This window comes from Bacillus rossius, chromosome 1 (genome assembly GCF_032445375.1).
Source record: "Bacillus rossius redtenbacheri isolate Brsri chromosome 1, Brsri_v3, whole genome shotgun sequence".
Taxonomy (NCBI): Eukaryota; Metazoa; Arthropoda; class Insecta; order Phasmatodea; family Bacillidae; genus Bacillus; species Bacillus rossius.
Genome location: NC_086330.1, coordinates 241,389,550 through 241,406,576, shown reverse-complemented (window position 1 = coordinate 241,406,576; position 17,027 = coordinate 241,389,550). Strand labels below are relative to the sequence as shown.

Genomic DNA, 17,027 nt, shown 5'->3' with positions numbered 1-17,027 from the left:
CGAATTTACTACTTTTGTTTTACACGAATTCTATGACTGAAGTAGGGCTTTGCAAACAATCTCATAGGGTTGCATTCTGCCCTGAATGCAGAGTAGAAAAGTATGCATTCCTTTCGCATACAAATCCACTCAGTATTAGAAAGCTATTTCTTTAAATTAACTTGATTTGGTTATTTTAAATAATGATATTTATGAAATGATAACAAGATATATACGAACGACTGTGTTATTTATTGTGAAAAAAAAAATAAAAACTTTACAAAAGACTTTAATTTCATTCAACGTGGCACTTGAGATTTTGTTTGTTTATGTTTGTAATCGTCGAGTAGGCGAATATGATGTCAAACGAAGACCTGAAAAACTCAATGTCTAACAACTATGTCGCGGACTTAGTACACTGTTGCAGTAAATGTCAGCAGGCTGTATTATAAACAAGTACTAAGTTACTGCAAAATTGAGCCAGCCAGAGAAAAAAAATTTTTTTGCAAGCTATCATGAAAGCATTTTTTTTTTGTTTCACTTAGCTTTGTCAGGATATAATTATCCTTTGCATTGAGATCATGAATCTCAAGTGATTTTAACAAGAAACAATTCCTATCAGAGAAATTTCTGAATGATATGAATACACAGTCAGGATCCTGCGAAGCCCTCATCGGATGCCTGAAAATGAAACTAATGGTTGAGATGAGAGGGAAACTGCTATGCACTTTCCAAACAGCTGTTTGTGTTATCTGAGAACCCAGCTGATTACAGAAAAAAAAATTACTACCTTGCGAGAAATGATAGGAATAAAAGTTCACCAGACACTCGAGTAAAATAAAAGAAATAAAAGAGAGGCCGCCTTCGCCGAGCGAAAGCTGCGATAAAAGAGAGATAAAAGAGAAGGAAACACTGTGCGTTCCCTTTCCAAGCACAAGTTACACATAATGTGTGTACTTAAATGAAATCAAGACTATTGTTGATTTGTTTGCTAACATAAACAAATGTCTTTAATGATATCATAGATGAAATGTTCCTTGAAGTGATATTGTAAATATGATGTTATGTATATGATATGAGATGTTAGTGAGAATTATAATGTTATCAATTGTTGATATTATGAAGTTATGAAAGATTGGGAGATGATGCTTATGGAAATGCACGAGATGCATAATGAAATTGTACATAGAATAAAACAGGTACAACCTGAAGGCATAAGGATGCCTAACAATGATGTAAACAAACCCTTTCATTATCATGAAAATCAGTTTAGTTAAAGTTATGCTTGAATGTTATCTAGCTAATGATACCTATTGTTAAGATGTAACAATTTCACTTTGAAAGTTATTAAATGGTTAACCTAAGTTACTATACTTATTATTTAATATCTGATGTTATTTGATCCCATTAGTTACTATTTGTTTTAATAGAGTTAGTTTATACTGAACTGGCTTGTGGATAGGCTACGTTAAGTACAGAAGATGTCTTAGCCTGCCGACATTCGTGCGTTACAAGTGCACGATTCACACGAGTGAATAGTTTTAAGACTGTTTAATGACCGGGACACTTGTTAGTTAAAATGTACACAATACAGTTCGCAACGGCTGTGTACCTATCAGTGATGGGACCCGACGAGTGCGTCCTTGTGAGAAGTGGCGGTTCCGCCGACACGAGCAGCACCGCAGACGTCCCAACGCCGCCTCTCACGTGTTTGTGAGTTAGGGCGGCAGCTGCAGCCGCAGTCCGCCGCTGCAGATGTTCGCCGCGGAGCCAGGAGCCGTGGTGTCCGGTACTGCAACGTCGCCACACGCCAATCCCGCCGATGTGAGGTGTGGAGCAGGTGTTGGTGTTGGCCGCTTTGAGGTCGGGCGCTGTCCCGATGCCTCCTCAGCCGCCGCCGTGGATGTCTTTGCACCGCGGGTGGACGTTGATCCACTGCCGTGACGTGTCCTGGAGAACGTCATATTGTTGACTCACATGTACATAAACCCGTTACAGCCATATGAGATTGCTACTTACAGTAAGTATGTCCTCCCACGTCCCTCTCAACAGGAGCGGCTCAAGGGAGTAGATGCCGTCGGAGAGCTGCAGCAGGTCCAGCAGAGAAGATTTTGCGCGGGAAAACCCGTGGACCATTCCAGCGCAGGTCTGCTAGCGGCGACGACCCGATGCAAAGTGATTAAAATTGCGCGAATTGTCTGGTCTAACGGTCGAAAGGACGATAGAAAAAAAAAATATAAAAGGAGGAGAAGGAGAAACTCGGTCACTCCAAGTTTTTTTTTATGTGTGGTGCACGCGCCGCTAGGCGACAAGGCTATTCGTTGTACATAGTGCGAGAGAGACGGTAAACTGCCAATCACATTGTACTGTTTTGAACAGGTCAACGATTGCAGTTCAATATGATTGACAAGGGCGGCCATTCTGTGCTGTTACTATTTTCAGAATGCACAGTAATGATTTATTTTAATGATATTATTATTTATAAAACTTATTATTTTGATTGTTATTATTATTATGAAATTTTATTATATAATTTGTATATTGTTCGCCCGCAAAAGTTATTTAAATATATTTTTATTAATTATGTATATCTACGAGAGCTATGCTCTATGACCTGAAATGGACTTATATGGACAGTCAATTGAGTATACCCCTCTAAGGACTAATCTTAACGCATGAACGATGATTTTATTCGGGGTATTACTTTAAGAAATTTTCATTGTTGGAAATTTTTGTTTTAAATTTACCGCATTTCAGTGTTTTCAGTTGTATTAATAAGTGTTATTTACGGTATTTATATTGTAAATTACGCTAACCGATTTTGGTTTCGGCCAATGAGAGGCCGTGTTTTAAAGGTGAGGCGTCTAGAACGTCTTAATTAATAAGAAAGAATGGTTGTATGAAGGCGTCTGATGCCGACGCAAAGGCGCGAGGCCTATTTTAAATTTGAAAGATAGCTAGTTAAATTATGCCATCCGACACTCAGGATGAGCTTAATCGACGTATAAATAAATAATGTGTAAGATTATAAGGGCATATTCTGACGGATATGTTATTAGGAGTGAAAATCTGTAAGTAAAGATCTTGCATTTCGTATCACCCATAGACATACCCAGCTGTATGTAATTTCGTCGTAAATCACTCCGATTTGACTACAAACTGATTAGTTTTCACGTAAATATTGTCAATTATCATGAACTACGTCATGAATTGTTATTTCCAAGATTTAAATTATTATTTTATTTTGTGATACCCAGAGGTGAAACGGGAGTACTAGTTTTGTGTCTCTACCATATAAACTGAGTTAAGCCAAGGCAAATACGACCCAAATATAAACGTTACAAGTAATCATACTAACTAATAAATTGTGCTAAGATTTCAAACATCTTTCTTTTATGTAAGAATGCGTCCATAAAAACATTATTTGATTGATTTTCTGAACTTACACTAACGAACTTTTGTGAATGATTCATGTGTGCTACGTATAATCCTGATGTTTAATTTACATAAGCGCATATCCACGAGTCATGTTTAGTATCGTTAGGATTGTTTTTCTGTGATTTTTATCTAATTATATTAATATTGATTCTATCTCTACACATATGTTAGTTGTCCCTGATGAATAGCCATTTTATTCTTAATAATAAAAACCTGAATTTTATCCCTATGTGTTGATATATGTTACCTAGCTACCTGTGTCCAAGAGTGTGTGTTTTATGATAAATAACATTTTATGCATGTTTCTAAGGGTCACAGTACAAGAGCATAACAGTACCATTGACACATGTATATATATGTGTGTGTGTGTGTGTGTGTATATATATATATATATATATATATATATATATATATATTAAAAATAGTGACAGCAAGAGTATATCGTCCTGACAACACACACACACACACAACAAAAGGGTCTATTTATAAATCAACGAGTACTATTAATGGTACTGGCGCCAGCAGTAAGCATACACCAACAAGAGTAGCAGTAAGCAGCAGTAGAAGTTGTTTAAACATTTCAGTTTTTCGCCGTCCGAAAGGTTAAATCTCGCTATGTACTCTTCAAATAGTTTTAGAAATTTACGTGGATTTTCTGTTGATTTTGAGGAAAATACAGGCATTTCATCTGCCCAATGCCTAGCAGGGTGATTTAAATCTGCTGTATCCACTACTATTACAGATTGAACGGTCACAGTGTAGTAATCACGGGTTGTAAACTAGAAGTAGGCGTAGCCTGGTGTGACGGCGCTGACGTGTCTCGCTGCGTTGATGTCATCGTTTCCGCCGTAGATGCGCTCGGTGATTTAACGTTTATCGGTGTTTGCGCTGCTGCTCCAGACAATGACAAACGCTGCACGCAGTTCAGACGCCTCCCATACCCCTTATTCACATGAACTAGAGCTGTAGTTTTCATACGAGGGATGCATACATAGTTTCTGTTACCATTATTTTTAATTCAAAGATGACATGAAAATCCTGATAAATATTGTGAACTTTATCAGATAGTAAGAATTGAACCACAGGGAATTCAGACTTCTCTTAAATATTTGGATGCAGAATATGGTGATAATAGAAGTATGGACCTGATTAAAGTTGAAATGAACAAATTGATGGCAAGTAAGGGCGGTCTGTTTACCAGTTCAATGATCCTGAACGGTTTGCTGACTTTGAATACGTTAATGATATTTCTGTACATCTCAATGACTTTACCTTACAAGCACATTGTGGTTAGTTGGCTCTAAAAGAGACTCGTTCACTTCCCAATTTTATCGAACTATCTGATCTACGTTCCATTGTTACTGTGCGTTTTCATGTGTGAAATACAAAGAAAATTTGTTCAGCATATTTTATATTCTATTTAGTGTTAATATTGAAGAGATACCTAATAATGTATTAATGGAGCTGACCTAACTGAACTGCTGTTTAGTACTCATTTAAAAAATAAATTTATGAATTTACATATTTTGTTTATTTGCTATAAATGTGTCGAGAAAGAACAATTTCCAAACATCCAAACTAATGTTCTATTTATTATAGCATTACACTTTGGGTACACCTATTTCTGTGATCAGATTTTTCTGAAAGATGAAGAAGAGTCGATACTTGAAAAGATTGGCTAACTGATGTCTGACTTAAAAATTTGCTTTGAATTGCTTCATAAGGCATTATAGATGATACTGCTTGATTGGTTAAGAAAAAACATTGTTATGTGTTTAATTCCGTGTGAATGTTAAAATTCAGTGCTTTTATTTTATTACAATTAAGTACCACAACATAGCACAATAAATGTAAGTTTGTAATTGTATTTATGTTACTTTTTCATCTTGAAAAATGACAGATCCTCATGAAAAAAGTCATCTGTGAATTTAATAAATGTGTTTGATTCAGTTAGTGCAGCTTGTGACATTTTATCTGAGAAAACAATTGTTTCTCGAGTCAAAACTGTTGCAGGCCACTACTTTATAGTGTTGTATCAAACTGTTATTAGTAATTACATTATTAATAAATTATATTACAATTTTATAATTCCACCTGAAATAAGCATGGCAGTTTATGTGATTTGTATAATTATAGAATGTTAAGTCATTTGAGATATAAAAGTCTTAGGCCTTGTCATTTTATTTAATAATTAACAGTGTTTAAAATATCCAGCAAATACAAAAACTTTTGACCACCACACAATGTTTACTTCCATTACAAACTCCTTAAGTAGGTAACCCCATTTGGTTACTAAATACAAAATTTTAAAATCTACTTAAATATTATTTGCCGCAGATGCACTCTACAAACACAATACATTATTTTAAAATTTAAAATTTAATTAATACAATTGTTTTGTAATTTAGAGAAATTTTACAATAATGGTCATGAAAACTTTAAATTTACAAACCTACCTGCACAAAAATACAATGTCAGACTGCAAAGGGAGAGATGCCTTTGAATTTATGAGAGTTAATGTTTCATCTTCTTGACTGTAAAACTGTGAAGGCCAGATATGGTAGGCAATAGCTGCTGGTTTCCATAGTACATGAAGTTGTTTACTTCTTATTCTAGTAAACAAATTTATTGGATCATGTAAATACTGTGATAAAATATTGCCAAAGCTAAACATGTTGTATCAGAACTTCCAGCTGTTAAAGCAGCTCCAAATAACACTTATTAGCTTAGAAATAATTTTTAGATGATGTAACATTATGATAACTAAAAATTTCACAAAATAAGAGTTAATGAAAAATGAAGATTTGGAAAAAACCGTCCAAGTCTATAAAATTTTTTCTCCCGGTCCTTTGCTGTTTCTCGACGGCTGTAGTGTTCAGTGATTTAAGGGCTTGCCATGGTGATCAAAACTTGGAAACAAAGATGCCCAAACAACAGCACTGTTTATAAACAACTCTAGTGGAAGCAAAAACCTACATTCACAAAGGAGGAATTGAACTAATAGATATGGCATGTGACGGGTGGTGTAACTTTCTGTGCCATTGTGTTGTGTTGTAACAAAGCTCCATTGAGAAACACATGTTCTAATTTATAGGGCGATTTATTATTTCCATTGTTCATTACCTTTAATCAGATGGGACAGCCATGTGCATTCAGCACTAACCTTCATCTGCGTAAGTGTGGCCACCCTATTTGTAAGGGTTTTAGGTCCTTAGCACCACACAAGTTAATTTGTGAACACGAAGTTGGTATCAAATTGATGAGGAACCACCCTCTAATCTTAGAAGTTATGCTGTCTGATGTCGTTCTGCACTTGTGTGAGCAATGTCAAAGTTCTCAACAATTTTGGGCAAAAATAATTCTTGAAAGTTGACTAATGTTAAAGAATGCATGCACTGAAAACTCAATTTTTTCATTGCTTGCCATTTATAATCAAGTTTTGTAAATAGTAGGATTATTATTTGTTTTCATTTAATTTAGGTGTGTAATTATTATACACCAAATTAAGATGCAACAGAACAGTACTGGCAAGAGGGACAGGACAATAGACAACAGTTCTGCCACCACATATTATGTATACATATTAAGTATATGTATGTATATATGTATATATGTATATAAATGATTTATATATATATATATATATACATACAAATTATTTATATTTATGTAACTGGTGTTTGCATTTTGTAATGCTCCTAGTGGTTGTTGACCAGGGACTTATTCATAGGGTATAATATAATTATTGCAGGTTATGCGTATCATGTCTTGTTTCTAAAGTAGCCATTCAAGAATTTAGCCTTTAAGACTTGCAAACTACCGTTATGCTGACAAATTCAAGATAAGTTTCTTTTATTCCTAGTTTTGATAAAACATTTTTAAAATTTATTTTTATAGTTGTTTAGTTGAATGTAAGTTTCCTGTTGAGTTGACACAGTGTATAAGTTGTAGATGGAAACTGTGAGGTTGCATGCTGAGAGCTGGTCTCTGTTGTCAGCAGATCTGGAAGTGACCGGTGTCTCGCGGTCGGGCCGTGTCCGCAAGAAGTCCTCCAAGTTGACCGACTTTGAGTCTCCAGATGAAATTGACAACCGCTACAAGAGGAGGGAGCGAGGTGATATGTCTCCCATGTCAAGTAAGTACTTACTGTTGTCTCAGCAGTGAACAGGGTATCCACAAATATCTTTAATAAAATTTCCCTGACTTTCTCTGACCAAAATTTCAACTTTCTTTGACTATTATTATAAATTTTTTAAAAATAATTTACCTAGTTTTAAATTTTTTTAAAGAAATAAGGAAATTCCACCCCCCCCCCCCCCCCCCCCAAATCCCCATAGCTCTCTCCCTTTCTCTCTCTGCTTGTTTTAATAACCGACTTCAAAAAAGGAGGAGGTTCTCAATTAGTCTGTATTTGTTTTTTTGTTTTTTAAATGTAATGTTTGTTACCTCAGAACTTTCGACTGGGTGAACCAATTTTGATGATTCTTTTTTTTTGTTTGAAATCTGGTGCTTCCCGTGTGGTCCCATTTCAATTTGGTCCAGTTATGACAATGGCATCCATTAGAAAACCTTATAAGACTTAAATTTGCATTAAGTATGTGCGCGATAAATGGACTAATAACTCAATATCACGCCAACCAATTTCAATGATTCTTTTTTTATTGGAAAGGATATACTTCAAGGGTAGTTTGATAAAAGTTTGGTTAGGTTCTGATTGTGGGATCCATGACAAAGTAACGGAACTCTTCAATTCTTAGGAGCAAATTAACGATACTCGGCCGAATCTTCTATAGGCTATCCAGATATTTTTGTCACCTAACATAACGTGGATCAAGCTGAGACGGTTTGCACGTTGCTCTTCTGTCTCTTTGGATAGACAATCGTGTATCACAGTCGGTGGACACATTGTTCCTCCGTCTCATTCGATAGACAATCGTTGATCAAGCCGAGACGGTGACTACGTTTTTCGATATTTTCCCTGTTCAAAACTTTTTCATGTAAAGCCACATTTTTGAAAGTCTATTTTTGCGCTCTTCGCAAGTCTTTTGAAATTGTCCTCGAGGTAGATTTCTTCTGTTGAGATAGGCGTTTCTCCCTGACTTCATTTATTTCATTTAAACGGCGCTGTCTCATATGAGCAGAACATTTAGTAGGTCTACCCATATTCAGACAAATTATTTAGTGTACTTCAGATTCACTAAAAATCAAAAAAATAAACACAAATTTTAACAAAAAAAATAGACTTGAAAAAAAACTATTCCAAAACAAATTAATATGCACTAAAAAGTAAAAAAAAAATATTTCTGTATTCTTCTACAACTTAATAATCAACTTACTTTTCTACTCATCAATATGTAGGTACAATCTAAGTGTTTACCACGCGTTAAGGTAGGTATAATGTAGTTACAATTATTGTTATTTTTTGGAGTTGGTGTCAGCCAAGGAAATACTACAATATTCCTAGCAATAATAATATGAGAATACTTTTAGAAATATTTTTTTTTTCACAAATTAATTTTTATACAAATGACAATATACTGTGAGTACTGTGACAGAATACCAATACCAAATTAAACCCATTTACAAATTAACTTTTATACGACAATGTACTGTGAAAATATCTGCGACCTTGAAACGACATAAATAATACATAATTAAACCAAACTAACTAACTTTAATACGACACAATGCTGAGACATAATGTAGCAAACGGTGATGCGAAAATATAGCCAATATTAAGTAGGTATGTGTTGAGTTAGATTTTAAGTGTGACACCGACTCCAAAATAAACAATAATTGTTACTACATTATACCTACCTTCTTGCGTGGTAAACACATAGATCGTACCTACATATTGATGAGTAGGAAAAGTAAGTTGATTATTAAGTTGTAGAAGAATACGCAATTATTTTTTTTACTTTTTAGTGCATATTACTTTGTTTTGGATTATTTTTTTTGTTAAAATTTGTGTTTATTTAATTTATATTAGACTTTTTACAAATCTAAACTAATTGTAAAAAAATATAAATACAAAAACAGTAAAAATGCAAAACAAACATGTTAAGAATACTACTATACATTAATTTTGCACAAAAAATAAACAGTAGTATGTTTGGCTATGCACTAAAACAGCATGATATTTTACACTCAAGTTGCTATCACTGGGGAATATCCATGACTTTCAGGATTTCAAAGGAATTCAGTGACTTTCCCTGACTTTAATCTGATTTTCCCTGACATTTGCTGTGTTTTTTTTTTTGTGGACAACATAAGTTAAATAATCTAGGTATTCCGAAAAATTATTTTTGATGATTACAAAATTGTTGGTTGAATTTAATTTATTATTTCTCTAAAATAGTTACTTGAGAAGAATTAGTTATACTAGAAAATTTTTGCCGTATGAATGTCACATGTTATCTGCTATAAGCAAATTTCAGAAAAATATTCATAGTTAAAATATTTACCTGGCTAGTTGCATTGTGGTTACTCTATGGATTTTTTTTTTGTAAATGGGTAACATATATAAAATTCCTTCTGCAATTTGATTTTAGGAATATTTTTGTTATCAAAATTTGCAATTAGCAAAAAAAAAAAATTAACTTGGAGTGTTAAGAAAAATTGAATTGGTTTTTGTAGCCTTGCTTGAAATCCACTTACAGTATTTTTCCTCTACACACCTTAATAACTTTGTCTTGAGCCTAGTGACTTGTAGGCATCCATCCAGCAAGATGAAAGATGAATGGCTATTCAGCATCACAACTTTAAGGAAATCTATCACACACTGCTTTAAGGAAAAAAATATATAAAACTTGCAAGTGATGACCAAGTGAAGTTTTAATGATGTGTAGACAATAACTAGGCCTGTATAAATTTTTCAAAGTTTCTAATATCAAAATGAGTAACTTAATATATTATTCATATTCAAAATAATAAATATTTGATCTTACTTGAAGTGTAGTGACGTATTAACTACAGACATTAAGGCCTGGTGGCGAGTGAGTGATGGCTGATGGCTTGTGCTGGCAGTGGGCTCAGGCCAGCAGCAGATGGCCCTGCAGCGCGGCCGCAAGCCCGCGGCGTACCTGGAGCCCCCGCACCAGGTCAACATCAAGGTGGAGCCCCAACAGGACCTGTCCGACTCCGTGAGTTGACGAGGCGGCAGCGCTCCTGTACTGTGTGTCTCTTACCAACGTATTTGCTATATTGATATAAGGGCATGGATCAAAAATACAAAAGAGTTTAATAAACTGTACCAGATTGGGCTCAGTTCATGGACCCATCAGTGGTAATTGTGTATATATAATATTCTTCATCCCCGACTTATTACTTTGGCAGCAATCTCCCGTATCCATGGCCAAGTTTTGCATCAACCTGTTTCATCTGTGAACTTTTTTTTTTTTCAAATTTAAATATCATTTTTAAAACTTATTTAGCCTAATTAAGTTTTTAAAACAGTTTAATATTGAACTTATCTTTTTGTAAGTATTATGACTATTTTGAATAAAAGTGGGGTAAAAAAAATTATTATAGTATTTTTTTTTTTTTAAAGAAATTTCATCTTAAGAATAAGGAAAAAATATATGAAACTTGCAAGTGATGACCAAGTGCTTCATATAGGTGAAATGCCTTGTGTTGGATACAGTTTTGACTAGGGACTCAAAAAACAGTTTGCTATAATGAGGTTTATTATTAGAACTTTAAGACATCTCATTACCATTAGCCTTATCAATGATCATGCACAACCATAAACTCTACAATGTAATAAATATACTTAATCGTACCTTTACCTTTTGACACAATGTGTCTCCTATTGTTCGTCATAGTTACAATTTCTGTGCAGGATGTTTTGGCTACTGGCAGTATTCTTCTGCCTGCTTTGAATCCATAACATTTTCATTGTAAGATTTCATTCTTATGGCATCTCCAAATTTCCAGCAGGACAGTAATACAAACCAGTAACTTCCTCAGCCATCCTAAATTGTTCATTTGCCTGCCGTTAAAATAGTACATCAGAATACTTTTGAGAGTTTGTAGGAGCCCAGGAATTTACCCACTGCTGGTGTTTCCAACCCCAGCACTCCAGCAGGGTTACTGGGACATCTTAGGTTTGTTTGACTTGAGGTCTCTCATGCTCCTCGGGAGTTGAAAGAGTTGGGAGCAAGTTGACCTGAGGGCAAAAAGAGTCTGTAACTTTTAATACACGAAGAAAACGCTATTTGTTGTAAAACAACGATGGCGGACAATATAGCAGACATCGTGAGAAATTTGTTTGGAAATGAAGATTCATCTGAAGATGAAGCTGCTATTGATTTACCATATATTGGACTACAAATTATGAGAGAGCTTGATGAAGGTAAAAAATATAAATATTGCTTTTTGTCTTCAAACCGCCTGTGGTATGCATAAGCTAACCTGTACTAGGAAACGATTGCAAATCTTGTGATTGTTAAATAAAGGACGCCAATTAAGTTATATTGAAATGTTTTTCCGCTTCAATGTCGTCATCTATTAAAATATTACCGTCATCACCAAATGTAACTTGATAACATATTGACTCCATCGTCAAAGTCGCGCCAAAACAACCAGCAGACGACTTGCCCTCGCAACTCTTCCTCGAGAGGAGGAGCATCGAGAGCATGACCTGAGTGACCTGAGAGCAACTTGCCCCCGCGAGTAAAACGACCATCCGCCAAACTGCTTCCGGAAAAGGGCGCCCCGAGAGTTGACAGATCAAAAGGAGACCTCGAGTCAAACAAACCTCTTATTTCTGTTTTATCAGGAGAAGAGAAAAACCAAATAGGTTGTGGTTGTGTCATCTTATTTTTTTTCTTAATTCGTATTGTAAAATTAAAAAAAAAAATCATCAAAAGTTTGTTTTCTCAACATTTTCGTTTTGGAAAACGGTGTATATGATATATGAAACCTGAAACAACACTAGTTTACTAACTCTGTTACAATAAAGAGGTTTGTTTAAAGCCCCTTTGTCGCAGATCAATTACAAAAGTAATCACAGTCACACACACTTATTGAAAGAGTGGAGGTCAACCTTTGCAGCCATCCTTGCAAGCAGAAGGTAACGCAGGACTAATAGTAGCTCAAGCTAACTTTGAAAACATGTACATTATTGGAAAATTACTGAACTTTCTTCTGCTTGTTGATCTTTTAACAGCATTTAAATATTTATCTATACAGTCATACCTCTCTGAAACGACCCCTCACGGTTCCCAGGAATAGGGTCGTAATAGAGGGGGGGTAGTAATAGATGTTTTCCGAAATTTTCAGTTGATTTCAACACCCCCCCTCCCCCTTCCCAAACCGCTACTCGCTAAGAAACCAGCCGTACAATTGCAGGATGCTGTCACTCACAATGCTAGACGGCTTTGCTTTAAACCCACTTCAACGTTCATGACAAGTCCGTCGCCCTACAGGCCACCTCTAAAGAAAATATGTCAAAAGACAGTTTATTTTTATTGGTTAGTTTACATGTACGTTTTCTGCTTGCCGTAGTTAAATACACTAGAACCCTGATGTCACGAACCCCAGATTTAACGAAGCAGTGATTTTACGAATACATTCTCGGGAACCGTAAAAAAATTGGACATTTTGACCAAAATGTGAAAATCAGAAAAAAAATTAAAAAAAAAAAAACGAAATGATAGATCATTAAAATCTGTTAATTTTAACACAAAGCGTATTTTTGTGTCTGCGTTAATACTTTCAATAATGTTCATTTAAGAATAACAAAAAAATAATGGCACATTTCCTTTAAAAATATGGCAGCGGTAGTTTCTGCAACGAGTGGGCGCACACGAAGCTCGCCCGGCTGGCTGGTGGCAGCGGCTTCATAACGCATAAGCTCACCTCTCCCTCCCCTCGTTCACATTCTTCAAGGCTAGCTCATCCCTCCTAGACACACGAACCATCTAGTGTCCTCCCTTATAACACCCCAACTTCACTCTCCTTTGAAAAACCTTCAGTGAGAAAATGCTCTTTTCACCCTCCCTTCTCCCGTAAAATTAGGCTAAGCTTTCAAACTTAAATATACCAAATCGAACTTCAAAAACTAAGCAAACATTGTCAACCAATAGTAATCAAAATCAAGAGAAATTCAGCAGGTAGCTTTGCCTTAACTGCGTACCACACTAGACACTCGCAAAAAGCTAAACGTAAACACGTTGCCACAAAAACCTATATCTGCACCCTGCCGGCAAAGGGACGTGGAATGGGGGTTGTCAAGCGCTGACAGCGGTCGACAGGAAGTAGTATCTATTTTTAGATATTCGCTGCCTACGGCAGTACAGCACTCGGCAAGAGAAACGTAGTAACATGCTACTCACCACAAGAAACTTATATTCTGTCCGATTTTCTTCGGATTTTCAACAATTTTTTTCACGGTTCCTCGAAATCGGGTTGTTTTAGAGAGGTGGTCGCAATAAATGGGGTCGCAACAAAATGGTTTTACTGTATTTGTGTCTGTTTCGTTGCTGCACATTAAAATGTAGACTTTTAAAATTACTTAAATCGGTATTTTCAAAGTGTATCTTAGGTAAGAAAGTTTTTATTATAGAATATTCTCTAATGTAGGTACTATAATCACATAGAACTAAACACAAATATGAATCAGCGCATCTTACGTGCATATTATCTTGCACCTTTCAGTACACAACAATGTAAAATACATACCAATTCTAGTATTGGACATGACAGCTTCTTTTATTAAGTGATTTTGTTAAGTTTACAGACATAATATTTGTTTGAGTCAGGCTAAGTTGATTTTGGAAAAATACAACCATAACACTGCATATTGCAGAAACAATGCATTATTACAAATGGACAGATACAAGCGCTGCTTTCCAATGCCACTCTAGAATATTGATTATTGAAATGTTAAATGCTAGTGAGTTAAGAATATACCACGATAATGATAACCAAAAATTGTGTTTACAGGTGCACTAAACAATTTATTTACAAATAAGGACTGCACCGTATCTGCCCATGCTAAAATATGCATACGCCTAACTGGAAATCAATAAGCACAACTAAGTTTTCAAGCACAGCTTGGTTTTCATCATGCATTTTCAGCTCTACCTGGATGTTACTTTTTCAAGCATTAATATTTACAACAATCTAGAACATTTAACCATTAATTACATATCAAGTCACATAGCTGGCGAATAAGGCAGTGCATGATGACTGGTGAAATTTGGCTGCAAAAGAAATAGCTTTGTGCAATCAAGGCGGCACGAGCTATACCGCCACGAAAGACTCAATGTCAAGGCCAACTAAGCTTGAGGGGAAAACTTACTCAACAAGAATGGTCACCAAGGGACATACATGAATAATCAAGAACCAGACAAACTTTGCGAAGTACATTACGAGCGACAATAGCATACTGAATCTAAATCACAATATCTATGTGGGGGTTGAAATTGATTTTGGAATAGTCCACACAGTTAAACTTTGCTACATGGTGCTGCCTATATCATCTACTACAACAACAAAGAACTTATTTACAAGCTCCTGGTTACTTTATTATTTATACTGTGCCATCTGGGAACCCAAATGACGACCAAACGAAGTGCTGTCCGCAGAACAAGAACGAGAACAAGCACGGGCCTCATCCCCCTAAATGCCTGCAGAATTTGTGAGTGTTTAAACCAGTGCATATGCGAAACTTGTCCAGCGAGCCAAGAGGGAAGGGATCGCCACCGGAGGTAGGCCACTAAACAGAGGGGTTGGATAACATTGAGAATGGAAAACAGCACGTTCTCGGGGATACGTAGACCGCAGAGTGCCACTGTCTATGCAGACAGGCGGGTTTAAGGTGTAATGGTTGCACACATGCGCACACACAATGAAAACTTGGTAATGTAACTGTCATGCATTCTAGTTAATATGATAAAATTTAGAGTATGATTTTGTTAGTAAAAAGTTTATTTACTAAACAAACCCAAGAAAGTGATAACCTTTTTTAAGGGTTCTACTGAAAACCTTTTTATTCTTCAAACAATTCACATTTTTATGTGATTAATAAATGTTTACACCGAAGGTAGGAAGTTATTGTTAGTGCCAATTTGGCATGTATTGGGAGAAATCACAACAGAAATTAATGAGAAATTTATCAGGCATTTTAGATTTGTTTGTTTAACTGCAAACCAGCTGTGCTTCACTAAACCTCGCTTATAATTTTATTCATTCTAATGTTGTAAAACACTTGCATTATGGAAAGTGATAGCATGCAAGCTACTTGAAGCACTGGTAGTGAGAGACCTGCTTTTTGCAGGATGGTGGTGACGACTACGGCATAAAGCAAGAGCCCTGCTCATCCGATAGCGACTCTGATGGCGGCATGATGCAGCCCGATGTAGGCGACGACTTCTCCAGCATGGACTCCATGGGTACGTCTGTTCCACTATGTGTGTTTCAGCTGTTCTCTGCCTACAACATCTAGATGATTATACTTTTCCAGCTTTTGTTGTGTGTTGGGCTATCACAAATTTGTTGTCACTTTTAATGAAATTTTTGTATATTTACTTTGATGCACACTAGAGGTGTACTGTTTTTAATGTGGATTTGTTCAAATATGCCATAATAACTCTGTCGGTAAATAATCCAGGGGGTCTACCAGTCACATAAGTTACAAAAAAGTTACAGAAATGTACATAGAAGTTCTGGAATATTCATTGAAGTTTTCTTGTTGGATACAATTTAACTTGTGAGCCAGAGATGGTTTTCAGTTTTGCTGGTACTGACAGAGATGTCATCTGAGAGTACCTGAGCCTCTCATGTATGTATTTTCATTGTATGAAGCGTTAATGTTTACATAACATCTTAAAATTTTGATTTTTTTCCTGGAGCTGTACCGAGTCACAAAAACAACTTTGCCGATATGCCAAACGCAGATATGCCAATACAACTGTTGCTGATTCACCGATTCCAAACCGATGCAGGAAGAAAACTCATTTTGGTTAAAATATTTTTATATATTTACTAATTTACCCAATGCAAATGCACATGCAATGCAAATGCACATCTATTTTAGTTTAAACTGAACCTAACCTCACTTTTTTTAACTCGTATTTTTGGATTTTTTTCATTTGTGTGTTGACAACCCATTAGTTGCTTATTGAAAAAAAAATTACTAACGGAGGCTGGAAAATTTAATTATTTAATTCATAATTATATGAAATAAGTTGATGTGCAGAGTAACTGCACAACCACGAGATCGGAGCCACTCACCTGGACACTGGCTGCGACACCACGGCATTTTGCCCCTAACGTGCCTGAACAACCTGTGTTCAAATTTTGCAAGGAAGAAATGTGCTTCCAGTTTACGAGTGCTTAAGCATGGAACTAACTTTGTTTGCCTTGGCATTTATATTTTTGGAAACTATTTCAGAACTTTGGTTACCACTACAGCTTGGCATAAACTTTTATTTTAGTTTGGAACTCATACTTTCACATGACTACTGTCACGTTTCTGTCACCTGCACCAAAAAACAGTTTGCTGTAAGCAGTGCGAGGGATTGCACGCTCAATGTAAACGAGCCTCGCAAAATAAACTCTCTGCATGCCGCACGTGCAGTATAATCGCTGCTGTGGACACCTGT

The 17,027-nt window shown here is 35.8% G+C and overlaps 1 protein-coding gene across 2 annotated transcripts in view; it reads left to right on the top strand.

Annotated features, from left to right (window-relative positions):
* Positions 1–17,027, top strand: part of LOC134527416 (HMG box-containing protein 4) — a 157,508-nt gene that overhangs the window by 37,840 nt on the left and 102,641 nt on the right. Inside the window, exons 2-4 of one of the 2 annotated variants that reach the window (XM_063360087.1) lie at positions 7,418–7,552; positions 10,444–10,559; positions 15,701–15,815. In XM_063360087.1, coding sequence (XP_063216157.1) covers positions 7,418–7,552; positions 10,444–10,559; positions 15,701–15,815 — 366 coding nt within the window. Of the gene's footprint in view, positions 1–7,414; positions 7,553–10,443; positions 10,560–15,700; positions 15,816–17,027 lie in introns of both variants that reach the window. The other variant, XM_063360086.1, reaches the window with a different exon arrangement.